This window comes from Pteropus medius, unplaced genomic scaffold (assembly GCF_902729225.1).
Source record: "Pteropus medius unplaced genomic scaffold, Ma_sr-lr_union100, whole genome shotgun sequence".
Taxonomy (NCBI): Eukaryota; Metazoa; Chordata; class Mammalia; order Chiroptera; family Pteropodidae; genus Pteropus; species Pteropus medius.
In genome coordinates, this window is record NW_024352785.1 from 12,946,985 (window position 1) to 12,974,216 (window position 27,232).

The 27,232-nt window shown below is 41.0% G+C and overlaps 1 protein-coding gene across 2 annotated transcripts; it reads left to right on the plus strand.

The window, feature by feature from the left end:
* Nucleotides 1-26,990, plus strand: FAM170A (family with sequence similarity 170 member A). Of its 2 annotated transcripts, XM_039848526.1 has the most exons (10): nt 4-383; nt 7,954-8,111; nt 10,017-10,303; nt 11,176-11,322; nt 20,390-20,607; nt 21,648-21,803; nt 24,124-24,264; nt 25,092-25,866; nt 26,170-26,228; nt 26,841-26,990. In XM_039848526.1, the coding sequence occupies exons 6-9, from the start codon at nt 21,734-21,736 to the stop codon at nt 26,174-26,176; spliced, it is 993 nt and encodes a 330-aa protein (XP_039704460.1). In that variant the 5' UTR covers nt 4-383; nt 7,954-8,111; nt 10,017-10,303; nt 11,176-11,322; nt 20,390-20,607; nt 21,648-21,733; the 3' UTR covers nt 26,177-26,228; nt 26,841-26,990. The 2 variants fall into 2 exon arrangements, with proteins under 2 accessions (XP_039704459.1, XP_039704460.1); XM_039848525.1 differs by lacking the exons at nt 10,017-10,303; nt 20,390-20,607 and having other exon boundaries at nt 1-383; nt 11,241-11,322; nt 26,158-26,228.
* The last annotated feature ends 242 nt before the right edge of the window (nt 26,991-27,232 follow it).

The window sequence follows — 27,232 nt, forward strand, 5'->3', positions numbered from 1 at the left end:
GTCTGACAACCTGAGGTTCTTACTTTTATCTTAGCAACAATATTATCTGAACTTCCTATTTGGTATAAAGCTTGGGTGCTTTTTGATGCCGACCTCTCTTTCTTTTCAGGTTTTCTTTCAGTCAGACTCCCTCCCTCGTGTCCACCTGGAGCGTCTTGGTGGCAGGAAGACGGCCGCTGCTCCTGCTCCCGTTCTTACCCTTGGTGCTGGCCTGTTTTGCTCCCCTTGAAATCGATTACCCTAAAGTGCTCTCTTAACCTCTGCACGCTGCAAATCATAGCGCTTTTTCCAAAGGGACAGTTTTCTGTAGAATTGGCCATTTAAATTGCAGCACAAGATTGAAGAAAACACATTTAACTGTGGAAAGGCCATTGACAGTAGCCGTAAGTGTACATTTTCTGTTTTGGGTCCATATATTGAAATGGTTTAGAAAACTCCAGATTCTCTTTAGCTTGGACAATTGGAAAAGATGTTAAGGAATGATGACACGGGACTGCATCTAGGGGCACTTGTTAATTATCCGCATCCTTCAGGGAAAAGGATGAGGTTGAGGGGAAAAGAGGATTAAGGGAAGAGAAATCAGCCGTAGAATCCCAGCCTGTAATGGAAGTAACTACCTGACGTGCCCTCATCAGAGTCTACTTCCAGGTTTCTTTGCAAAGTGAACTTACCATGAAATTTGAGTCCTCAGATGCCCCTTTTCCTCTGTCCTTTTCAGACTTCCTGTCTGCTCTTTCCATCTTTGTAGCTCCCCCGAGGCAGATGGGTAGGTAGGCTGGCTCTACTGTGACTCAGTGCCATTTTATAGAGGTAATCTTTACGTCTCTTGCCTCCTATCAGGAAAAAGATCAGGGCTTGACATTACAATAGGCCTCCTTAAATAACTATGAGAGAGTAAAAGTTCACTAAAATATAATCAGTTGCTTCTAGGTGAATAGTAACAATTCTTGCTCTAAAACCTTAACCTTACAGCCATTAAAATGTTAAATGTGAACAAGATAGACCCTTTTGTTGCCTTAAATAAATACCTTCCTTTAATTTTTTTTTTTCTCGAGTAAAGTATCCCAGTTAGTTTCATGAATTCCTGTCCTTAACCTGACAGTTGGCCATATTTACTCCTTTCTAAATTTTTGTGCTAGGTACAGTGGGGGACCTTCAGAGTGCATTTTTTAAGACATGAAGAAAATTCTGTTTGTCTATTGCTTCGCAAGTGAGTGCTCCTGTTTTTGCCCAGTGGGCTTCGTTCAGCTAAGGCTGCAGTGTGATCCTCTCCATTCAGCCATCTCTTGGCCCTCCTGGAGCCAGTTACTGTGGCTAGAACTTTGGATGAGGAGGAGGAAAACCTGAAGGATGGGACCAGGGGCTTCTTATTCATGGAATTTAACATTTCCTTGGGCTGATAGAGAACAGAAGTTTGTGTTTATGTAGATCATTTTTAATTCATTTTTTTTTTGGGTGGAGAGGGCATAAAAATGATGCTCACATCAAATAGAAGTTCTAGGCTTCACCCGTGTGCTCTTCAGCACAGTTGGCTGACATGAGGTGTCAGCAGGTGTCTAGAGTAGTGGTCCCCACCCTTTTAGGCACCAGGGACCAGTGCTCCTATGAGAATGAAGTGCCTGATGATCTGAGGTAGAGCTGAGGTGGTGATGCTAGCGCTGGGGAGTGGCTGCAAATACAGATGAAACTTTGCTCACTCAACCGCTGCTCACCTGCTGCTGTGCAGCCTGGCTCCTAACAGGCCATGTCAGGTACCAGTCAGCGGCCCGGGGTTTGGGCACTCCTGGTCTAGAAAAAAAAAACACCATAATGGTTGCCCAAGTGGGTGAGGAGTTTCAGTAATGGCCTAGCTCTAAATGACACCCAAAAGGGCTGGGGATGGGTACCTGCTAGAGCTACAAGCAGTTCTTAGCAGTTCTGGGATCTCTTATGAATCATTCGCATGACTGTAAGAACCAGGCTTAGCAGCTTCTTCATCAAGGACCAGTGCCCTGTGGCCTGGTGGAGGTTGACAGTGTTGGATGGCCATGTGACAAATATACCACCTTCCTTGAAGCTTCTGGGAGCCTTGCCTCAGGGGAGGGTGCAGCTACCACCCTAGAGAAATGGAGACTATTATTACCACTAGGAGGAATTGTGGTGTCTTGGCCCACATTCCAGTAAGAGGTCTTTAGACCAACACAGCTACCTAACCTCTGGGTCCTGGCTACCTGGAACTTTTGGTTAAATTTGAAAAATGACCAAACAAGAGCACACATGTAAATTAAGTCCTATTAAATACAGCTGCCAGAAATCATGTAGCAGGTATGATGGACATGAGTTTTATTAATGATATAATTTTAAACTACTCTAATTCAGCTAAAATTGCACCAGACCCATTTGACAAATAAAGAGATTACGAGAATAAATAATGCCTTGATATATATTTGCCTCTCATCTAAGTAAAGTTTCATGTTTATATGCCAGTCACTGATCTGTTCTAGCTATCATTACCATCAGTTCAAACAGTACTGCAACTTATGTTTTTATTTTCATTTTACTTGCTCTTGAAAAAAGTGTGCATACCTTTGATCTGGACTCCGGTGGTCTTAAACTTGCTCAGCCTCAGATCCTTTTCCTGTCTTATGCTAGATGTGTTCTCTGTCATAAAGGCGCTGAGCCGTGAAAGCTGTTGTTCACTGGCTTCTCACTGAATCCAGCCAGTGGAGGCACTGATGAGACACTGGGGGGAGGTAGCAGGTAGGGAGAAGGGAGAAGCCCTTCCTCCTTCTCCGCCTTGGGCTGATTCTCTCACAGCAACTGAATTTATCCCATAGCTCCAACTCCCATTTTACGGGCCCACCATGGTTCCAGCCTTTGTCCGCTGGTGGACTCTCCTGAGTCCCAGCAATTCGGCCTAGACGTGGTATTGGCTTCCTGTTGTTGCTCATATCTGGGTTACCATATCATGCCATTTGGCTCTAGCTTCTCTATTACCTGTGTAACTCATTCTGTGTATTAAATCTCCTCCATTATAAATACTTGCAGCAGTACATAATCCTCATTTTGTAAAGAAGGAATTTGAAGTCCAGAGAGATTAAAAATGTGCCTTATAAGGCTATCTGGAAGTCAGACTTCTAGCATTTCAATCACTGACAATGCCATTAAGAATCCAGAAGTAAGAAAATGATAGTTTCTTTAATGTGAGTGCCTATCAAAAAATCCTTGCACTAATGCCCATGCATCAGCTCCTGTAAGCAGACTGGACTTATACTCAACTTTTTAATTCATTTTTAGTTTATTCTTGTGTATGGTGCAAGATAGTCTAGTGTTACTCTTTTGCATATAGCTGTCCAGTTTTCCCAACACCATTTATTATACATCATATATTCATTTCTTAGGCCAGAGCTGTGTCGCATAACTATAGCACCCCACAAGGGAAGTTGGGAAATATTTTTTGTTTGTTTGCTTGTTTTAGCTGAACACATTACAGTCTGAGTTCTGCCACTGAGGAAGGAAGGAAGGAAGAAAGGAAGGAAGGAAGGAAGGAAGGAAGGAAGGAAGGAAGGTAGGAAGGTATTCTGTAGGAAACCAGTAGTTTCTGCCCTACTTGATTTTCATTTCTGGAAAATCTTGAGTCTATGAAAGCAAAGTGCCTTTTGATAATATAGATGGTAATCAGGCCTGAGGAAGAGGCAGCTAACATTCAGCCCTTTGGCGTAGTTTGGGGAGGAATTTCTGCTATTGGAAAGGGAAAGGAAGAAAAAAAGATGAGGCTCTATTAGTAAGTATATCCTATGATTAGAATCTCTTGGTCTAAGCTAGTATTTTCACTAAACAGATAAGGAAATTGAGGCCTAGAGAACTTAAGCCTTCTTACTGCAAGTATTTAATTGAGCACCTAGAAGTGTATATTGTAAGTGCTTGGGATTCATTAATGAACAAAACAGAGTTCTCAGGTATTAGTAGATTAAGGCCCTACCTGCAGGGACAGGATGGGAGCTGGAATCCAGGTGTCTTAAGTGCCCATTGCTATATTGCTCAGGGCCAAAAGTACTATAGCTTTAAGGTTACTTGAAATTCACGTAAGGTAAATATTTTGATTGAAAATCATCATAAGTTTGTCTGGTTGCTTTGGGAGGTGTTGGGAGATTCTGAAACAATCTTCTTCTTGCTTTGTGAATCTAATCTTCTGGTGAAATAATACTCGCTGACTATCTCTCATTTCCGAACCCTCGACCTTGTCTTTTTTGTTTGTTTGTTTTTTATCTCCTCTTAGATTTTTTTCTGCATTGCAAAAGGGAGTGAGCCAGAGCAGTCTCATCACTCCTTTCAAATAATACTTTGAAGGGAAATATCCCATTTGGATGAAAATAGGTAGATATCTAGTTCTTAGGGATTTGCTTCAAGTGGACAAGTTATTTTTGAACCAAATGTAAAAAAAGTAATGAGAGCTATTTTTAACAACCATATCTAAATGTTCATAACAAAACATTATTTTTTACATTCATTTTGGAAAGATATCTTTCTAATGATGCTGCCATTGATTAAAACACTTTGGAATGCCTCCTATCCTACTGATTTCAGGATCACTTAATAAGTCACAAAAGAAATTTGGTGTCATTACTTTATAAGAAGACCCCAGTTGATCAAAATACCATTTTTTGGAAAGAACACTTACTTTATTTTCCAGATCTGGCTCTGAATATCTTTGTCAGTTCTCACCGCTGAGGAGATTTAAAAGTCTATGTCACAAACTAAAGACAATTTTTAAAAAAGTGTTAAAAAAATATTTTGAGTAATGATGGTATTGTTGGAGTAATGTCATATATTCCTATACTCCCAAGGTGTCTGCTTGGAAAAAGTATAAATATTTTGGCAGGTATTGAACCACCTATTCCATGAATAGTTCAAATACATAATCAGACACTCTTTTTTATTTAAATCTAAGCAAATATTTTGGATATCAAATTTTTGAATAGGGATAGCTTATATCTCATTATTTTAAATGGGAAAAGTTGTAAAGCATTTTTAGCCCACTCAAAAACACAAAACGTTTTTACCCTCAAATCACTAAATTACTCTTACGTACCTATAAAACAGTAAAGTTTTCTGGAACCACAATTTCAAATATTTTTACAAGTTTTTCATGCATAAAAAAAAATATAGACTTGGCAGATAGAGACACGTGCATGGCCAAGTTTATGACTTTCACAAGTTTACTTCTCTTCATGTGCCTCTCCACGTTTCCCTTTTATTCTAATATCTGGGCTCCTCCACCCCTCTTAGACCTGATTTCTTCACAGGCATTTCTACCTGTCTACTCTTTCAGTAGATTTTTCTCTTAGTAATGTGAGGGAGGTGACGGTGATAATATACAATACTGTTGATCAGAGTACACAAGCCCCTAAACCATCTCAAGAACAGCTTAGAGGGGACTTTTTACTAAGGCTTTTGTGCCACCTAAATGTTTTCTCTGGCATGCATAAGAAGATTTATTGAAGCAATTTTTTATTTGAATAGTGAATTTTATAGAAACACTTTGGTAAATTGTTAAAGTAGACCTTCTGATGGTAAGTGGTTAGCAAGTGACGAAACCTGTGTAAAGTAGCTTGTGTATTTACTTATCTGATACATGGCAACCGACTACCAATTCATTAGCATATCAAATATGTTTCGTACTATAGAAAAATTTCAATATTTCTTTGGAATTAATATTTAAAGTTTTTGTTTTGGCATCTGGAAAGAATTGCCTGAGTAACATTTGCCACATGATTCATAGAACTTTTTATTTTATTATTATTTTTGGATTGATAGTCTGGTTTTTTTTTCTGCTCAGCGTGCTCTTTGTTGAATGAAGGGAGAAATTTCTATGGATGTAACCTGATCTTCCAAAGCTGACTTGTGGAATTATCTTTACTCTAGACTAATTAATTAGATAAGCGTTTCTCAGATCGGTATTTCCTGAAACAGCATTCTGGGAATTAATAGATGTGATTAAAAAAAATGTTTTATTGTAAAATAAGTATGGAGGACATAGGTGCCTTCTTTGGAGACCCACAACTTAAGAGAACATATTAATGACTGAGTCTTGTAGATAAAACAAAGAAAAGCAAAACAAAAAAATCTAATTAGCTTTCTTCCATTAATAGGTCTCATTTTTAAAAATGAAACACTTATTAATATCTTTCAGAACACCAGTTTTGGAGACATTCCATGAAACCAATAGTTTATTTCTTTCACAGATTGAAGAGCCTGTTCTAGAATTTGATGGAGTTAAGAAACATTTTACGGTTATACGTCTGCATTTCCCAGCTCTTAAAAATATTCTAAAGAAGTTAATTCTAATGCTAGACACCAGAATTTGGCAAGGACCAAATGACGTAGAAGTTGGCAAAATGTTATGCTGTAATAATTAAAAGAGTTTTTCCATGTTAAGTAAGCACAGATCATTTTCAGAAAGGGCTGAGAAGTATTTGTTTAGACTTCTAATAAAAATTAAAGAAAATATAATTATAGTTTACACAAAGTGTATTTCAAACTTTGAATAATTTCTCTAGTGATATTATATAACTGTAGTATTTGATCCACTACTTCAAAAAAATATTTATTGCTGCAATGAAAAAGGGAGAGATATTTGCAGTAATACTGTTAGTGTTATTTTACATTAAATTCAGCTAATCTCAAATTGTTTATTAGCAGAGTCAAGTTAGTATACCAGGAGCAGATGAAATGGAAACTTTTGGAACTGAATACTAAAGATCGCCATGAGAGCTGGTCTTTCCTTCTGGAGTTTCTGTACAGCATCATGCCTCAGAATTCCCTCTCTCTCCCGACCCTACCATGCTGTCCTCCCTGTCTATGCGCATTGAAATATTGTCCAAAGCTTAACTTTTATCACAGATGTCACCTCCTCCATGAAGCCTTTTCTGATCTCCTACTGTTTGTTATTTCTGTCTTTAGACCCATAACACTAGGAGTTACCTACTATGACATTTATACTCTGCCTCAATTATCATATTTGTTTTTTGTCAAAACACTCTCATGTAACCCACACCCACATTGAAATCCTTGATTGCAGCTCTTGTACTTAGCCGACATGTGGCTGGTGTCCAATATTTATGAATTAAATACTGAAAAAAAAATCCCAAACACCCAACTGCTTTCTATTTGTACTCTCATATGAAGAGCATTTGGTAAAAACAAAATAGGCATCTGAGGATAGGCCCCTTAGTGTTTTGTTTTGGAGTTAGTATTAATGGTCTCACCAGGACACCAGTTTGTACCCAAGAAAGAACTTAAAAAATATTATTTCACCATTGCCTCTCTAAGAGGCAACACTAATTTAACCAGCAGAATATTTTCCAATATTTCTGTTGCATGGACTGTTTTTTTATTGTATTATTATTTTAGGGTGTGTAAATTCTTGGTGGCTATGTGGATTAAACAAATAACAAATAAAAACTAAGGATGCCATGAAATAAGAATATTTATAAGGTCCATTACTTCTTGACTTTGAGCAATTGACTAATTACCTTAAGTTCAAAGCTAATTCATAGAATTTTTTATAATAATAACTTACATTTGTCTAGTGACTGGAGGTTTGTAAGACACTTTATCTGTATTATTCATTTAATCAACTAGTCAATTAACAAATTATTTTTTCAACAGACATTACTTTGAGCTCATTATGTCACAAATATTGGCATGCATGATTTGGGGATTCCTAAAATAAATAAGGCAAAGGTCCTGCCCTCTAGAAGTTTTCAGTCTGGTGACAGAAATATAAACAAGGAAGTAGACTAAAATGTTGTGATCAAAGTCTGAACCCAGCACAGCAGGGACACAAGGTAGGGAGTGGGTTGTTCTCACCAAAGGAGGGGAAGGTGGACAGAAGAGCATTCGCAGAGGAGGGGCCATTGAACGAGGTCTCATTCGATTCGTATTACTGTCACTCTTGTCTGTGGTTTACAGCTGGGAAGCTGACACAGAAGATTGAGGCATCACTGAGGTGACCTGCTCTTGAGATTTCAAAAGTGAACCAACCGATCCACCGCCACAGCATCTCCTCGGCACACCACACAATTCCTGGAATGTGAATCTCATGTTCTAGCAAGGATGAGAAAGAGAAGGTAAGGCCAGAGAACCTGAAATGGAGGATTATGTTTATTCAAAATGAGCCTGGTTCCCAAAGTAACAAGAAAAACAACTTAATTGAAAATGGTATTCATCCATAAGAGAAGAGAGAAAGCCCAACCCAAAGGCAGGATTCCAGCTCTAAGCTGGAAACAATGGCTTTGCTGAGATTTACAGGCCTGTGAGAATTCTCAATTGCAGAGGGTATTAAGGAAAGTTATTTGAAAAATATTTAAATTCCTTTGACATCATTTCTCCTAGGCAATATTTGGAAACTCACTTCTTGGAGGTTAAGCTTCTATTAACATGAAACTTTGGAGGGAATGGGGTTTAAAAGGATGAGCTACTTCTGCTGCTGTCAACACCCACGACTCTAATTTCTTTCTTTATTCTGTTCACTAAAAGCCACTAGTATTTTCCCTGGGAAGGATGTTTCCTTTTAGTAATACGTTTGATGTGTGTGGCCACGTTTCACTATGTTGGTGGCATATTGATTTGCAAAGTGCCTTAAGAAGACATCGTGTGCATTTAAGATAACAGTGGCAAGATCAACTAAGTATGGGCACATATTTGCTTTGTTCTCTGAAAGAGAGCTTAATCGCAGATATCATAATGTAGCATCGCCCAAAGATTTCTAATGTGAGCTAGAAAGCTGCCCAGAAACTGTGATGGGAAGGGATTTGGTCTTTTTCTTTGCCTCTGTTCTTCATGTAATCACATGAGAATATGAGCCGGAGTGGTACATTTTATAAATTATTAAACTGTAAAATCACAGTGTTAAAAAAGAAAACTACAGGCCCCAGAAGGCGTCCCTTGTGCTAAAGTCCATGACACCAAACCTAGACTTAATATCTGACCTAATTGCAGCCTCAACCTTCAGCAGAAATGTCATCTTAATCAACCGGTCTGCAATTTTCTGGTTGACACCACAGAGGTCATCTGTCACATGGGTCCTCTCCATCCCCCACAGGAAGAAGAGGCAATCTGCACGTTGAAACCTTGCTGGTCCCTCTCCTGCCCCTCTCCCGTAGTCCCCCCCACCCCACCGCCCCAAGATGTCCTGGTCTAAAAATAATTCTTTCTTTTCTTTGGCTAAGAATTCCCCTGCCACACCCTTCTTCCTAGAAAAAACTTCCATTCTGTACAACCCCTTGAAATGCCCTTCTAGTTACCAGATGGGATGCTGCCTGATTCATGAATCACTTAATAAAGACAATTAGATCTTTAAATTTACTAGGTCGAATTTTGTTATTTAACAAAGTTAAGGAAGCAGGTATTTTAACTTACCCGAAAACAAAGTTCCATTACTCCAATGAACTAGGTAGCCCCTTATTTTTATGATCCTTTATAGGTTAAAAAATGTTTCAAATGTTCTCTTTTGGTCTTCATAAGAACCCTAATGAGAGACAGGAGATCTTATAGGCAAGATTTTTTTTTTTTTTTTTAAACTCATGAAGAAACTGAGGCCCAGAAGGTTAAGGCTAGGCTCTAGCTAATATTAATGAACATCTTTTGTTGTCTTCTGGACTAGTATCGCTTAGTTCTGTTAAAAGATAAACTGAGGCATATTAAAAAATTTAAGACTTTATTTGAGAGCAAATCAATTCAAACTGGGTGGAGCCCCATTGGAGGTAGTTAGGAGTGCTCCTCCAACAGGAACCAAGAGAAAGATTTCATAGAGAAGATGCAGATGCTCTTAAGCATTTGTGTTACTTGGGAAAGTGGAGTTGGCTGTTTGTAATTGGGTGTCCTTAGGTTTTGAGTTCTTACCCTTGAAGCTTTTATAGGCTTAGGTTTTGGTTTGCTTACATAGAATGCTAAGGTATTAGAACCATCTCAGTCTAACGGCCTCCTCGTTTAAGTGATTTAATGGTTGTTTATATTTTATTGCTTCTTTGCAGAGAAATTCTCTCATGGACACGCACTGTGCCCCTAATCCTGACCTGCTATTTCTCAAATGTGCGTGATTAGTTGCAAGGGAACCTGGATGATGAGAAAATGGATGATTCAGTATCAGCCCATCCCACTTATAAGAAAAGTAATACAAATCATATATCCCAGCGGTACAATGGTTTGAATTACTTTAATATAGGAAGAGCAGCACATAATTAAATTCTAAGAATCGAGAATCATATTTCTTTTACTGGAAGCACCTGCATCAGAAGAAAGTCGGTCTGGATGAACACAGGTGACTAGGGGTGCTCGTTCTAACACTGTGCAGATAAAATTATAGAAAAAGAACAAAAGCGGCGATGTTACCAAGTCAGCTCATTTTCTCAGGCCACACTAGCCTAGAATTTTAAAAGGGGTCACATAAATGGCAATAACCCATATTTTTAGCTTTTTATCCTTTTGGCTATTACAACCCCCGTCCTCCGGCCTCTGTCCTCCTGCCATCCCCCAGCGGAGTCCCCAGAGCGTGTCTTCTGTGTGCTGCTCAGTTCTGTACGCCCTCCGTGGGTTTCATGACATGTTTCCTTCCCCGCCTGCCTGAGCTCTTATGTTGGTGGGCTGGGTGCCTTCAGAGGGGACACGGATTTTGCCCTCAGTTGGCAGCCTTCTCGGGGACCATTCTTGCCTCTGCCTCTGATTCCTTTCTTGGAGTTCTTGATGTGAGCCAGAAAGAGGTGAGATAATGCCATCTTCTCTCTTTTGGGATATGCATGGATCTCAGAGCAAGACAAGGTGGCTAGTGCATTCTCTCTTTATTTTTAGATGTACGGCTCTCTCTTTTTAGCACTGAGATATGAGTCTATGAGGGTAGGCCATGGATAAAGCTGTGAAATATTAAAAACTGTATTATGACCATTGCCTTGTCCTCCCCTTGGTTCCTCATGAAAATACTTGTTAGTATTTTCTGGGAGACTACTACCTATTAGCTGCCAGAGGGACCCAAAATTCCAGCACGAAATAGAACCTAGACTCGAGCTTAGAGCACCCAAAGTATCAAAATTCTGTGCTCAGTGCGGAGTTAACTTTTTCCCTTCTATTTCCTGTCCTTTTTTTGTATTCTTGACTTCTGTTTCTTTGGTTAATTGATTTTTTTTTTTTAACCCTGAGCATATGGAGTGAAAACTGCTTTGAAAGGCAAAGCTGCTTAGGTCAGATTTCTCTCTGACTAAAAGGAAGCCAATGAAGGAAACTCATGGGAGTGGATGGAGTTCTGCATTTCCAATCAGAAGAGCAACATCCTGCTTGTCCCTGGTGGTGAGTGACACCAAATCAGCTGGAAAGGGCTCTCACTCCTGGGGCTGAGAAATAAGAACTCTGGAACTTGGTGATGTCGTACTTATAAAACAAAACAAATCTAAACTGGGAGCAGAGCTTGCTGGCTTTGGCTTTGTGGACAGCAAGTATCTGGGTGCACTGCCCTGTCTACTGTCCAGAGGGAGGTGACTCATCCCTGCTCTGAGCTAGGACTCCTAGGAATACTGCCAGGAGTCATCCTCTCTCTTTACACTCCCAGCATCTCCCCAAACCATCCTGAGCCCATGTCTTATCTTTACTCTTTACATAAACCTCAAAAAGGATCAGATGCCACCCGCCAGTTTGAACTCTGTAGAAATGTGTTTCTCAGCCAGGTAGCTTAAGAGGTAGCATGATGTGCGGGGTGGGGACGACAACAACAACAACAACAACAACAACAACAACAAACCCAAAGCAGTAATCTAGGTGTTAGAAGACCTGAAATTTTTCTTTTCTATGGGCCATGCCACTTTATCCCTCTTCTACCTCCTGTCCATGCTCTCCTTCTTCACCTCCCTTGATTCATTTATTTGTATTCTCTGAAAATAGAATTGTGAAAGGGTTCTCCCACTCAAGGAGTTTCTTTGGAGCCTAGTGCAAAGTTTCTAGTAGTTGGGGGAGATGTTTTCCCTTACATTTATCGAGCACCTCCTAGGTAACAGCTGCAAGTCACTCTCTGTGCAAAGCACCCTTTACGTGCATCCTTTAATCCTTATAATGGTGGTGGTGATGATGATGACGGTGATGATAACAAACACTTAGATGGTGCTTACTGTGCCAGGCACTGTTCTAATCAGTTTACATATATTTGCTCACTTAAATCTTCATCACAAACTCTGTGAAGTTAGTACTATTATGATCTTCATTTTGCAGATGACCATCTGAGCCTTAAAGTAGAAACAGATAAACAAACACATGCCTGAGGTCCCAGGGCTGATCTCAACTACTCATAAACCACAACAGGACAATTATCCTCTTTACAGATGAGGAAATTGAGGTTCTAACAGGCTAAGGAAAACTGCCCATAGTCACAGCAAGTCAGTAGCACACCTGGACATCAAACTCAGTTCTAACTTGTTCCAGAGCCCAAGTTCTTTCCACTTTGCCGCTTTGCTTCCCCAGAGGCATTTTTGCTTTGTCATAAACTGCGGAGCATGATACTTTTAATGAAAGGAAAGTTTGCCAAATGAAAAGCAGATTAATGAGATATTTGGGATGCTGTCCAGTAAATAATCTGTTGCAGAATTCTTATCTTCTCCCATTCAAATTGCTAAAGCCATAACAGTAACAATTAGCTCAGCCTGGCTGTGGCAGCGTGGGAGTGAACTCTCTTAATTGTATTGCTCAGGCTGGACACTGGAGACCAGCAGAGCGTTCCTTTAGCTCGCTGAGCCATAGGTCGGAAATTGGCTTTCCCCATCAGCCTCCTCTTGCCCCTCCTGTTTTAGCCATATCTTGGAACACCATTACTTTAGGAGAGAAATAGAGCTTAAAATTGGGTCAACATTAAAAATATTAGAAATGTCAATGCCTCCCTGTTTCCCGAATAGATGAGACTTAGAGCATCATTTGCACGTGACTGCCTAAGACTTTAGAGTCTATTGTTTTTATACAGGCAATCTTAGATACTCCCTGGGAATTTTCAAATATCCCCTGAAACTGAGAGGCCAGAAGAGAAATGTGATTATTTTTACATGATATATGGCTGAATTTTAAGCCAGATGCCCACATTTATATTGTTTGTCTACTCATGCTAGTTTTCGAGGATATGAGGGATACGAAGACAAGCAGGTCTCAGTTCCTTTCTCTAAGAGGTAGTGACCTTTTAAGGGAAATGAGATGTAAACTATAAAAATCTGTACTGTGAGGGGAAACATACCATTTACTACCTGTCTCTCATAGACCAGGCATTGTGTCAAGCACTTTATGTAAAGACAAGGCAAGATGGGATATTAACCCCATTTCCAGGGAAGGAAATCAAGGTTCAGAATAAGATGACCTGGCCAACAACTTTTTATCACTGTGACTGGGATTCAAACTTAGGTGGTTATAATGGCAGACCTATACTCTTTCCCCTACATTCTACTATTAATTTGGGATAATACCGTTTGACATTGAATGACTTAACTTTTCAGGTATTCCTTTGTGGGTTTAAAGGTTTGTGTAATTAACTCAACAAGTTGCATAATGTTTTGAGAAGATGATTTTTGACCCGGAGTAGTTTGAGGAATTTTGAGCAAATCAAATATTTTTCAGCTTTTTACAAAAAATATGTGAAACAGAAAACTTCACTTATTTCTTGTACTTTTATGTTTGTGGGATGAGGCTTATGGATGATCTTTAGGTGGGGGATAGAAGAGGTCTAGCTGCCATTGGCTACATTACTTGGTAATAAATATCAGTTTTGAATTTTGATTTGGCTGCTTCAAAATGGCTGCATCCACTCAGCAGAAGTTAACACTTTGATGTGGCTAACAAAAAAGCCAGTCTTAGGAGGAGTATTTGTAATGGGGGAAGTAAGGTCCCCACTTTCCCTGGGTCAGACCTTACTTGGAATCCTGTGTTCAGTTCTGGGGAATGTGCATTAAGACAAATATACATCAACTAGGACACATTTAGGAGAAAATTCAAACTCTAACTTTAGATTTGTAAAACCGGTGGTTGCCTCTTCTCTCTGGGGGAAGGTAGAACTTGAATTCTTTTCCATATTTCAATGAGATGGAAATTTCAGAATACCCGAGAGACAGATAACCATTCAACGCATTTCACACACAATTAAGAATAGCCTTAAAAATTACCCATACTCTAGCTGCACTGCTTCTCAGCTCTTTGTCAGGTAGAAATCATCAACTGTTTTGAGCCTCTTACCTCTTTTTACTCACTTAAGGGCTGAAAGTGATTGACAGAAGGAATTTTGCTCGTAGCCTATATCCGAACTCTTATAGAATCAACTAGTAAAGATTCTAGCAAAAGGAGTGGGAGTCTGACTATTTTACTACTTTCTTCAGGCTGGCACTGTGGATTCATTGTAACATCTAATATTAGTGACCTCAGTTGCCTCACCTTGGAGCAAGTTTCTTAATAATTCTTTAAACAGCAGGGAAACATGATTTATAGAGTAAGAGGCATTTTAAGCACGGTATTTTCAGGTACTTCATATTTCCCGCCTCACTATGGTTACATTGCCCATCTTTTGGAAGATATATCGAGACGCTGGTCAGAGCCTGTTACTCTCATTTACTTCCATGAATTGATGTCAAGGGTATTAGGTTCATGGAGATTTTCAAAATCCCATCAAATGGGTTTAGAGGAAAATGTGGCTCAGTTCAGATTATTCCAAGGCACCAGGCATCATCTGAGCCTGCTCTGTAAGTCTTGCTTCCCTTGCTTACAATTTGTACATAGCAGCTAAGTGCTGATGGGATGGCGTCCTATACAGTTGTGGGTTTTGCCCTAGTCTCTTGGCTCTTTTATAATTAAATTTCAAATACTCTGTAGTTGAACTGCATGAGTCTCAACTCAGTTTGTTAACATTATTAATTTGCAATGGATACAGATGTGTTATAATCTTAATACATTGCTTCACACAGGGACACCATCTCAGAAAGCTCTAGTCTGTTTTAACTATATGAAGAAGTTGAATATTTATTTTTGGTACTTTCTCACTACTACATCCAACATCTTCCTCTCTACCAAATATCATTTCTTCTTTGCCCTATCTCCACATCTCCTATCCTTTTAAAAATTGGCCCAGTTCTCAGCCTGTTGTCTCCTAGTCCATGCTAAACAGTGACTTGATAAAGGTTCAAGTTAAGGTATCAGTTTTATGAGGTTATTGTATTTGAATAAAAATCTTTGAAGGTTAAGTATTCTAAGTACTGAATCACTAGGGTTAAATTTTAGGCAGTGGAAAAAATAGTTGAATGGAGTTGGGTCGATTACACGGGACACAGGATGAACAGGGCTCTCACTTTGGTTCAGATATATGAGTATGGTGACAGATCTGGACTAAATGCAAAGATGGAATTTCTGTGCTGGTATAGGGAAAAATAAAAGAAGCAACTGGTCAGGGCATTGTTTGATCTAGGGAGGAAGAAGATCTGGTACTTTGGCAATTTATTTATTTAAACTTTTGTTTTTTTTTGGCGGGGTGGGGGGAGGTTGAAGGAACATGTGGGGGAGCTTGTACTAAGTGCAAGGAGCTGTGATGAATACAGAGATAAGGAATCATGGCCTCCACTTTCCAAGGGTTCATACCCTGTGTCATGGGGAAATCAGGCACATTCGTTAACAAGCTGACCTGAACAAAGAATATGAGAAGAGCTATCACAGAGGTACACTAATATGCTATAAAAATGTGTGGTCCATTCTCACCAGATATTTTGAAAGGCTTCTTGTAGAAAGTAAGACTTTCATTGAACTTAAAAACAAATTGTACTTTGAAAATTTGTACTTTTGAAAGGAATGCTTGAGCTCTGTTTGAGGGAGGGGAGTTTGGCCTGTTCGTGTGGAGGCTAGAAAGAAGGTCAGTATTTTGTTGTCGTATGGAAAACTCAGTAGGGGCCTCAACCCTGTGAGACTTCAAATGTTTGGTTGAATATTTTAGATTTTATTCTGCTCATATTGGGAAGCTACTTAATATTTGAGCAGGAGAATAATATTCTTTAAGAATGTGACTATGATCAGGATGGATTGAAGGTGGGGAAAGATATACTCATTTGTCCACAATGTGGGGAAGAGTGAAAGACTGCTTCTAATTCATTAGGTGAGCATTGTATCTGCAGGAGCTCTATAAGCAGCATACCTTAATGAATAAATTGTCCTCCCATATCTATGTTTTTTGTTTTTTGTTTTTTTTTTTTGTCATGGGGCAAATATTTGGCAGCCACGTTATCTTTAAAGTAATAAGAACAAAAGCTATTTGGAATAAATGTTTCAGAACCATTTTTCACTTTGCACAGACCTATGAGCAAATAAGATTGAGCTAAAGCATTTACTGTAGTATGTGGTTCTGCAGGGGCTGCCACACTATTACATAAACTTTTATCTTAGTTCAGCTCTAGCTGTTATCACTATTACTCAAAGACCTGGAATGTCAACAAGATAATTGAAATAGCAAAATGGAAGTCAAGAGTTTTCCGCCTGTTTCTTGAAGTCTTAGGAAGATTGTTTCCTTTGTATTCCGTATATTTATAATATAAAAGCCTCCCAGACATCTAATCTTTCTAGGTCAGGCATTTCAAAAGGCAGCGATATTATTTTGCAGTTGCTTTTCAGTTTAAGACAAGTATTTTATGGGCTTTCAAACCCTCCCTCCTGAATCTACTTATGAAAAAGAAAACAAAAACTAAGCAAATGTCATATAATCCTAACTACATTTTCCTGGTGTCAAAATCCTAACATAACATTGTGGAAAAAGGTTCTGAATTATGACCTTCTGAATTATGACCTAAGAGATATGAGTTGTAGCCCTAGTTTTGTGAATGCATAGCTTGATAGTTTCGTCAGGTCTTATATTTAATGGAGAGGGATTAGGATTTTTTTATATGGTTTCTGTGATATTTGGCAGTACTGTCCAAAATTATTTTTGCCTATTATTTTTGCTTAGACAATGGGGAGACACATAATAAGATTACACTCAACAATTTTGGATGGAAGTGACGTGTGTCACTTTTGGGCCAGAACATTTAATGCCTTTGTGAGTCTCTCCAGACTTCTTTCTCTCTGCAGCGATGACCGACAATTTTCCAGGTAGTGATGGCTTTGTCAGCCTGGATCCAGGAATGAGGACAATGAGAAGCAGAACTCCTAGCCAGCCTACAGTGGGCATGTACAAGGAGCAGGAAATAAACCTTCGTTGTTTTAAACTGCTGGGTTTGGGGGTGGGGTTCATTTTTTACAATAAAATAATCAAGCTTATTCTTGATTGATATGGTCTCTAAAGGGTATAACTGTGATGAATGGGGGAAAGGCCCAGGGATATAGAATATCCTTCCTTTTCTTAAATTAAAATTTTGCTGAGTTTTCTATAAATAGATATCAAAGCTGCTTTGAGTTAAAGTAAGTTTTCTACATTAGAAATACTGAAACATAGACTGGGTAACTTTTTGAAGGTGATACTATAGGAATTGAGGGCAGTTATGTGATGTAACAAGAAATACAAGTTTGGTCTTCAATCCCTTTCTGACACAGAGCTCCTAAAACTCTTGGAATTCCTTAAGTGAAGAGAGGGATAAAGGTATCTTTTGTTACTTTAATGAGGTAAGTTTTGGAAAGTATTTAAGGATGAGTATTGGTTATTGGTGGAGCCAACCATGTGATTAGAGGTTGGAACTCTCAGTCCCTCCCACCCTTCGACCTCTGGAGAGGAGAGAGGGCCTGAGAGGTTGAATCTGTTACCAGTGGCCAATGATTTATTTAGTTATGTCTATGTAAAGAAGCCTCCATAAAAATCCCACAAAAGGGAGTTCAGAGAGTTTCTGGGTTGGTGAACACAGGGAGATTCAGGGAGAGCTCAGAGGGCATGGAGAGGCTGCACCCTTTCCCCATCCCTCATCCTATACATCTCTTTCATCTGGCTGTTCCTGAGTTATATCTTTTTATAAGAAACCTTTAATTTAGTGAGTAAAATATTTCTCTGAGTTCTGTGAGCCACTTTGTGTGAGCAAATTAATCAGACCCAAAGCAGGGGTTGTAGGAAACTCTAGTCTATACAGCAGGTCAATCAGAAGCACAGGTGATAAACGGGACTTGTGACTGATGTCTGAATAAATGTGTGTGTGGTGGGGAGTTAGTGTTGTAGGATTGAGCCCTTAACCTGTGGAATCTATGCTGTGTCTGCGTAGATAGTGTCAGAATTAAGTTGAATTGTAGTTCACCCAGCTGGTGTCCTAGAATGCTTAGTGGTGAGGGGAACACCACCCCCCAAATCCTACCCTGCACCCATGATGGAATTGGTACTAGAATCTTAAATTGAATTAGAGAACTTCAAGGTCCATTCTAGTTTAAAAATATTCAGATTTGCAGTTCCTGAGAGTAACCATTGAACCTCATATTTTTGTGCAACGGGTATGATTTCTGAAATGTTTCCTCCAGTGTTAATTTGCCCTCCCGTGGATAGCAAGAGGTTTTACCTGCCGTGCCTTCCATGAAGACTTGCACAGGTGCTAAGAAATTTTTTTTTAGAAGCACACTAATTCTTTCCCTGAATTCCATAGCTATTCTGATAGGTGCGTAGTGATATCTCGTTGTGATTTTCATTAGCATTTTCCTAATGGCTAATGATATTAAACATCATTTCATGTGCTTTTTTGCCATCTGTTGTCCCGGCTTCTGTCATGATTTTCACACAGGCCAAGTAACCCCTGATTCAGGACCCTGGCCTCTTTTTTTTTTTTGCCTGGAAAAAAGAACTTTCACTCTAAGCTCCCTCATTGACCTCAGGTCTTACTGAAACAGGGCCTTTTTAGAGAAGACTGTCATGACCTCTTATTTAACAGAAATGTCCGCATTTCCTGTAGTCTCAAATTAAGGTTCTTACTCTATTTTTCTGCATGGTACTTGTCAATATCTAACCTACTACATATGTCACTTTTTAAAAAAATTATCTGTTTTCTCCTCTAGAATTAAGCTTCTTATCTATTTTGTTAGTAAGTGTTCAATTACAGGGTTTAGGGAGCCTGGCACGTAGCAGGCACTCAGTAAATATTTACGGAATGAAGAATGAATGGAGAAATGGAGGAAGGACTAAAGTATCTCTCAACCTAGCTTGGACTTGCTGAGATAAACTCCATCAGTCTTAGCTTGGAAAACCTCAGCTGGTGCCATTGGAATTATCTTTCCTTTGAAAGATAATTCAAAGTGAAGAGAGGTTCAGTTCTTTTGGGAACTCAAGGTCTCAGAAAGATGCCTTAAGAATCATTCTCCTTGGAATGCTGGAATTAGAACTTCTAATGAAATTTCAACTCCTGATCATCAGTGGTTGCTAATGCTGTTTGTTGAAAGGCAGATGAGGAACATTATAGTAGAGGGATCAATCTTATCATCAAAAAATGGGACAACTTTACGTGCTTCTTGTTGTGATGTAATAAGAAGGTACATAGCACACTTATAAAATAATTTTATAGCAACGACACATTGAAACTTAATGTAATCAATTCTCTATATCAAACAACCTGTTTACATGGAAATACAGGTAATAGGGGACTATTTTAAATGACATCACAGGAATACAATCAACCGACTCCAAACTGTGGAAAATTCTACAGAACAAATAACAGTTTCTTCAACAAAGAAATGGAAAAAAACCACAAAAAACAAAAAACAAAAAAAGAGGGGGTGGAAGAAGAACTGTTCTAGACCTAAAAATTTTATCGACCAGTTGTGATATATGGACCTTGTTTGGGTTCTGGAAATCAATGAACCAGGAGTGTGTGTGCGTGTGTATGTATATATGTATATGTATATGTATATATATATATATATATATATACATATATCTTTATATATATATATATGTGTATATATATATATATATATACTATATATATATATATATATATATATATATATATATATATATATATATATATATATATAAAAAGAAACATTTTAACATGGTTGGAGGACCCTGAGTATGGCTCATTGGTTATTAAGTGATGTAAAGGAATTATGGCTAAATTTGTTGGGTGAGATAATGATATTACTGTTTTGTTTTTATAAAGTCCTTATCTGTTGGAGAAATACTGCTGCATTTAAAGAAAAATGACAATATCCGAGGTTTGCTTTGAAATATATCACCTTCCCCACCCCCCAAAACACCTAAACTAAAAGAAATGAACGAAAAGCTGAGTGTGTCTGTGTGTGGGTGGGGGACAGAATAGGAATGGCAGAATATTGATAACTGTTGAAAATGGGAGGTGGGTACATGAAGCTGCATTCCTGTTATACAATTCTTTTTATTTTGTGTGTCTGAAAATTTCTACTGCAAAAGTTTTTTAAAAATCCTCCTTGCCCTTTCTTTTCTAAGAATTCTCCAAAAAACAGGATGATTAATCTCACCAATAAATCCTCACAGCGCTGCAGTTGGCCTGTCTTCACTCTCCTGCGACTTTAAGACATTCGGCAGTGCCCTTTCAAATTTGGACCCACCTTTGTCCACTGGGTATTTCTAATGTCAGTAGTGACTGCTCGGCGTTTCCTTCATCCCTGCACTCCACTGGATTATGGCCACTGCCTCAGAATGAGGTATCTCTAATCTTAGATTGGAATCAAGAAGATCCAGATGGGTCGCCACTTATAACCGGTATAAATTTCAGCCCACAAACAGAGGTGTGCAAGAAACAGCATGGAACTTTTTTATAACTCCACTTAATTTGGATTTTAATCCTTGATCCTGCAGGTGTCCTGTGTGAGTTTCTATCATCTCTATTTGGAAATCTTACAGGGCCAGGGTTTGAGGGTGGTGAGAGCATCATCACTGTTTATTGGAGCACACAGTTATAGCGTAGATGCCCATCAGCTTGGTTGCCATGCCTCCTTTAGATTTGGTGGCCCCTGTGCCATGTGTGGGACAGGTTGCCATGATTCTGCTTGTATGCACAATACAGCCATCTCCTCTGGCAGCATTTGCCACATCTACCCCTCCAGCCACCCATGAGAGGCCCCTTCTCCATGATCTACAGACATATCTCTCTGACTTAATAGCATCTCTCAGCACTCCTAGGATAAGAAGGGAATAGCTAATTTAAAAAATCCTGCTTCTGTTATGTTTCTGCTGAAGTATCCTCTCTATATATGGAGTTTGGGATTTTAGAAACAAAAGCCAAGATTATGAGCATGCTATTGCTGCTTCCAGCCTTGCCATGCCACCCCTTAGGCTGATAAACACAGAGTCTGCTACCTACTTGAATGCAGAAAGGAAAGGGTAAAATAAAGGGAGAAGAGAAAAAAAAATTAAACAGGAACAGATTACACATCTCAAAATATCCTGCCATGTTTGAAAGATGCGAGAGTTGAATTCATGGGAGGGGGTCCACTGGAAAAAAAGGAATGGTTCTTCAAGTGGGGCCTGTGCGGTGGCAGACACTGTGCTGCACCTGGGTCCACAGAATGCTCTGATGTCATCACCGAGGTCAGAGAATCCTGCTGTGGGCCTGGTGACCTTTGAACCTTAACAGCCCTGCGCTGTAGTGGGCACTGGGCAGTGCTGTGGGTTCTCTAGGTGATTTGAGTTCTTCAGCCACTTAGAAGACTCAACTATTTTTATTTGTACTGAATCATTTCAGCAGATTTCCTGAGAGCCAAGAAGGGCCAACCTGAAGGGAAAAGGAGGAGCTGGACGTTAGGCATCTTCTAAGGGACTCTTCTAGCTATGAAACGGCAACAAAAGAGGAAACATCTAGAAAATGAAGAGTCCCAGGACACTGCTGAGAAGGGAGGAGGTATGTGCTGGGCAACCTGTCTGGGGCACAAGGGTGGCTGCCAGCCTGAGCTTTCCCTAAGAAGGTGGGACAGAGGAGAATGTGCCACCTACGAAATAGGGAGGGAGAGACCTGGTATTGGCTGATGCTGCCAGGTCTGTCCTGAGAGTCCCCATGGTGTGAGACCACATGGAAAGGCCAGATGCCCCCAGGAGATGGAAAGTCAGCCTTGCTTTCCTGAGCTCTTGTCTCCTGGGGCTGCTCGGGCCTAGAGCTTTGTGGACTTACAGCAAGTTGGGATCCCACTTGCACAGCTTCAGGGGTCCAGCTTTTCTCAATCCCCTCATTCTCTTTTATTCTCTTTATTTGGTCTTGCCCTGGGGTCACTGGGGGTGGGGGGACATATAAAGGGTGCTGACAGAGATCCATGGATTGCACTGTCCATTTTGCCAAAGGGGAAAGAGAAGCACAATGAGTTAAAGGCCTTGTTGAAAAATATCTTGAGAAGTGAAAGACTTGTTCAAAAGATTATTTGTCTTGGTATGGTGTCATATTGAAAGCATGGAGATTTTATTTCTTCAGCAGGAGGAATTTACCAGTTGATCCATGAGTTTGTGAATCTACAGGTGTGGGCTTCCCAGAGACCAAGGGAAAGGAAGGGATGGGGCTTCCAGAGACTGAGCCAGGTGGATGAGTGTGGGAAATGTTGTTGGAGACCTGCAGGGAGCTCGGAGAGCCATGAGTGTACCCCCCGGCCACGCGAGACTGCATGCATTAAGTGTAAACAGGCGTCTGCCCTGAGAAAGGGGGTGGTCACGTATCAGAGGCGGCACAAAATGGAGCACCTCCCAGAGATCCACCAGAGGCAGCTGCCCGAGGTTGGAGGTCAGCAGTTCCACAAGGCCCTGGGCCTGAAGACTATAAAGAATGGAGGCCTGGACACTAGGCAGGTTTTCAGGTAGCAGCTGGGACTGGATGGGGAAGGCACTGGTGGTATCTGCCTCTCGCACTTCAGGATATTTTCTTCTACGTGTGTGTGTTGGGGAGCTGTAGGGAGAATGGGGGTAGAGTGCTCATCAGTTGTGTAGTCTGCGTGGTAAGGTTCCTATCATCATGCCTGGACCTGGGTGACACTCAATACATGTAAGAGTGTAAACAGAATTCTTGTGAAAGGTGTTCCACGAGATGGTCACTAATATACACACTTGTGCACTCTGATACAGAAAAACATTGCATATCTTCACACACTTCTTTATTAAACCACACACAGAATATATAGGTATACACACGTATCGCTTCTACACTACATTTACATACAACCTGTGTACATACTGTCCTCTCTTCCCACATCACACTCTAGATACATATCCTGAGCCCTCACACAAACACAGCTACCTTCAATTATTTCGAAATACCTCCATAAGAACCAGTCACATGTCATATACACCACCCACATAACACATTGTATAGTATTACCAGATCCACTTTGCATACACCACCAAAAAACACAGATTCACTAACCTTTATCAGAGTTGGCAGATAAAATATAGGATGTCCAATTTAATTAGAATTTCAGATAAACCAAAAATAGTTTTTAAGTATGAGTATGTCCCAAATAGTGTATAGGATATACTTACACATTAAAAGTAGGTATGACCCAAATATTGCGTGGGAATATTTGCACTAAAAATTATTCATGGTTTATCTGAAATTCAAATTTAACTGCTATTCTCTATTTTTGTTTGCTAAATCTGGCAGCCCTTATATGCTTGCCACCAGCTCATATATTATATTCTTCCCGTTTTTCTGTTTAGTGTCTGTCTTCCCCTACTAGAATGTTCAGCACTATCCAAACCTAGAATGGTGGAACAGTGCCTGATACATAGAACTGCTCATTGATTATTGCTGAATGAATGAATGAATGAGTGAATATATACCATAAATACAAACCATACTGTATAATCAGGTTATATGTTGCATAATTCCTGAGTTGTGAACACAAACTATGCACACAGACTCTCCATAGAAATAGATACACACATTCCACCTTAGTCACCACACCAATCCCGCATTTATCAAAGACTTAGCTGATACACGTCACTCTCAAACTTCTGATATATTCACAGTCACCACCCAGGCCTACATTCCTAACAAGACACTAACAAAGTAATTGTTGATTATAATTAAATACCAGAGTATCCACTGGGAACCAGGCTGTGGGCCATGTGTGTTCACTGCACTTGACATGTGCCAGCCACTCTGTAAATATTTGTTGCACAGATGAATGATTCACAGACATGCCTAACCCGCCATATCTCTGAGGCTTTCATACCTTCGTCAGGAATCTTGAAGTCACAAGAGGATGCTCCTCAGCTTGAATCGACCGAGGTGGCCAAAGGCTGCAGCCCAGGGGCAGGGGAGGTCTCCTCTGCTTCTGAATACTTCTCCTGTGTTTCTTCTCCACACAAGCTCCTCCATGGCGGTAAGGGCGCGGGGCTCCTTAGGTGCAGGGCTCCTTGGATGCACGGCAGTAGGCACAGAGGTCCAAGCATGAGGCTCAGAGGAAATCCAGGGCCATTGGAGGTGATCAGGGTTCAGGGCAGTCGGAGGCGATCAGGGTTCTGCGGAGCAGCCTGGGAGGATGGCGTAGCTGTTAGCAGAGTGTGGATAAGCGCTCACTGTGGCAAAGTGAGCCCTTGTGCGACACTGGTGGGGAAAGAGCAGAGGCCAGAAAGATCTGGGCTTGAGGTTTAGGGAATAAGGACTAGATTAAGTGCCTTTGGAGGAACATGGAAGCTTTGCCTTTGCCTCTGCTTCTGGAGGATGGTTCCTCAGCATAGGGCTTCAGCATGGGAGTGGGACCACCAGCCCAGGCCCATGCACCTCACACGTACAGCCACACTCCACGCATATCCATTCTTAGCACCCACACACAAAACCCAAACACATGACCTACAATGCCACTGTCCCACACCACTGCCCACGTTTCACAAATAACACACCGACGATATCACAAACTCACATCCTTGTCAGAGCACACACAGCCCATGACCATCCCACATACCATAGCCCTCACCACCATACTCCATACCCCTACATACAGACACCCCTCCAACATCCCTACACTCATGAATGAAAAGACTTCAGATGACACCAGATAAACTACCCCATAATACGAACAGCAAACACCAAGAGCATCACACAATTACCTCCCACCACAGTCCCTCCTCTATCCCACATAGTCGTACTTATTCCCTCAGCTTTCACATGCCCCCCATACATTCTTATGTTTCTAATTTCCTTTCCCAGGAATCCGGAGATTACATCGAGACAGTCCCCGGCCTCGATCACCCCTAGCCCAGGTTCAGGAACGGGGGGAGACTGCTTTCCCCTCACCACATGTCTCCTTCTCATCCCCTTCATCCTATAAGACTTGTGTGTCCTCTCTGAATGTAAACAAAGAGGAAAGGGGTATGAAAATATACTACATGCAGGTGCAAATGAAAAAAGGTGTGGCTGTCTCCTGGGAGACAGAGGAAACCTCGGAGTCACTAGAAAAGCAGCCGAGGATGGAAGAAGTGACCCTTCCTGAGGACGTACGAGTAGGTACTCCCCCCTCCGATGTGTCCACCAGAAACCTCCTGTCTGACAGCGAGCCCAGCGGGGAGGAGAAAGAGCATGAGGAAAGGACAGAGTCAGATAGCCCACCAGGGTCACCCACAGTTGAGGAGAGACCCAGGGCCAGGACACCTGACTGGCTGGTGACCATGGAGACTGGCTTCAGGTGCATGGCCTGCTGCCGGGTCTTCTCCACCTTGGAGAGCCTCCAGGAGCACGTGCAGTTCGGGATCAGGGAGGGTTTCAGCTGCCACGTCTTTCACCTCACCATGGCTCAGCTGACAGGCAACATGGAATCGGAGAGCACCCAGGAGGAGGAAGAAGAGGAGGAGGAGGAAGAGGAGGAGCCAGAGAAGCAAGAAGAAAAGGGGAACGAGGAGGAACAGCCCACAGAAGAAGACCTTGGCATGAGAAGGGCCTGGAGCCAGTGTCCAGGCTGTGTGTTTCATTCTCCAAAGGACAGGAAGTGAGCAGGGGCTGGGTCTGCTGAGGGAGCCGTGCCTTCCCCAAGCCAGTACTGTCTCTCCAATCCAGGCCCAGGCCTCAATAAGGGAGAGCTGGGGGCAGTGTCAGCTCAGGGAACAACAGAAGGGCAGTCAGCTGGGCTTCTTGCTTTTTGCCCAGGCATTTAATAAAGTCATGACTGTAAGTGGGAATTTATCCTGAGTTTTTTAGCCCCCGCAGGAAGTTTCGAGAATTTCCAAGGGCTAACAGAATACCATTCCTCTTTAACTAAAAAGTGTCTTTCTCTGTTTTGGTTTCCACACAGCAACTGAGATTCATGGACCAGAAGATCCTGGAAGATGGTGTGGCCTTTTCTTGGGCGAGGTAAGGCCTGAGGTTGGTGCAGTCTTCTGAGCCTGAACCATGAAGGCCCAGAGGTAGCTGGGGAAGGGGCTGCCGGGCTGCGCTGGGTTACCTGGTGGCTCTGCAGCTGCATCCGCTTGTGGCACACCCAGCGCTTCCAGGGAATTGGCTTCTGTTTATGTAAACGAGAAAGTGGAGAGCTTTCACAGGACTGCTCTCAGTGTCTCCATGATTGACCTCGCTCAAGAGGAAATACCGCCAGTGGCCCTTCTCGGCAGAGAGTGCTCAGCACAACCTCAAGGGCCAGGAGTGGTATGAGGAAAGGGCGGGGCTGTGCAGGGGCAGAGGTGTAAGGAGTGAGAGCCTTTGGCCTGAGTTGGGATCACTGTGGCCATGGGCAGAGTCCTCTGAGGGAAAGGGGATTATGGAGAGGGAGATACATGAAAATGAGGTTGCAAGAGATCTGGAAATACCCCCAGAGACTTCATTTTGCTGTAGTTGATCTGAAAGCAAACTCATTGTGGTGTGTGTGGCTCGGAGCTTTAAGACAAAGTCAAGGGTAGCTCTGACTGGCAGAGCACGTATCCCTTCTTGCCTCTTCCTGTTCTGCCTCGTTTGTTTTCTCACTTTCAGGGAGAAGATAGGACCATCCGGATAGTAGCAGGCAGACTACCAGTGGTATGAAGGAAGATGAAGGGACCAGAGCTCAGTCTAACATTAACATCATACGCAATAAAGGCTGTTTTGCAAAACTTCCCTGGATATGTTCTTTAATTAAATTCATCTAGCTGCATATTTTTTAAAAATTGGATTTTGTTGTTGTTGTTGTTGAGTTGTATGAGTTCTTTACATATTTTAGATATTAGCTCCTTATTGGAGGCGTTGTTTGTAAATATCTTCCCCCATTCAGTTGGCTGCCTCTTTGTCTTGTCGATGATTTCTTTTGCTGTCCAGCAGCTTTTCAGTTTGATACAGTCCCATTCATTCATTTTGCTTTTACTTCCCTTGTCTTCGAGATCAAATTC

What these genes read in the sequence shown, in the direction of transcription:
- FAM170A (XM_039848525.1), top strand. Translation starts at nt 21,734, where the DNA reads ATGAAACGGCAACAAAAGAGGAAACATCTAGAAAATGAAGAGTCCCAG. An exon ending in CACTGCTGAGAAGGGAGGAG is followed by an intron (nt 21,804 to 24,123) that starts GTATGTGCTGGG and finishes TACCTTCGTCAG; the next exon opens with GAATCTTGAAGTCACAAGAG. An exon ending in ACACAAGCTCCTCCATGGCG is followed by an intron (nt 24,265 to 25,091) that starts GTAAGGGCGCGG and finishes TTCCTTTCCCAG; the next exon opens with GAATCCGGAGATTACATCGA.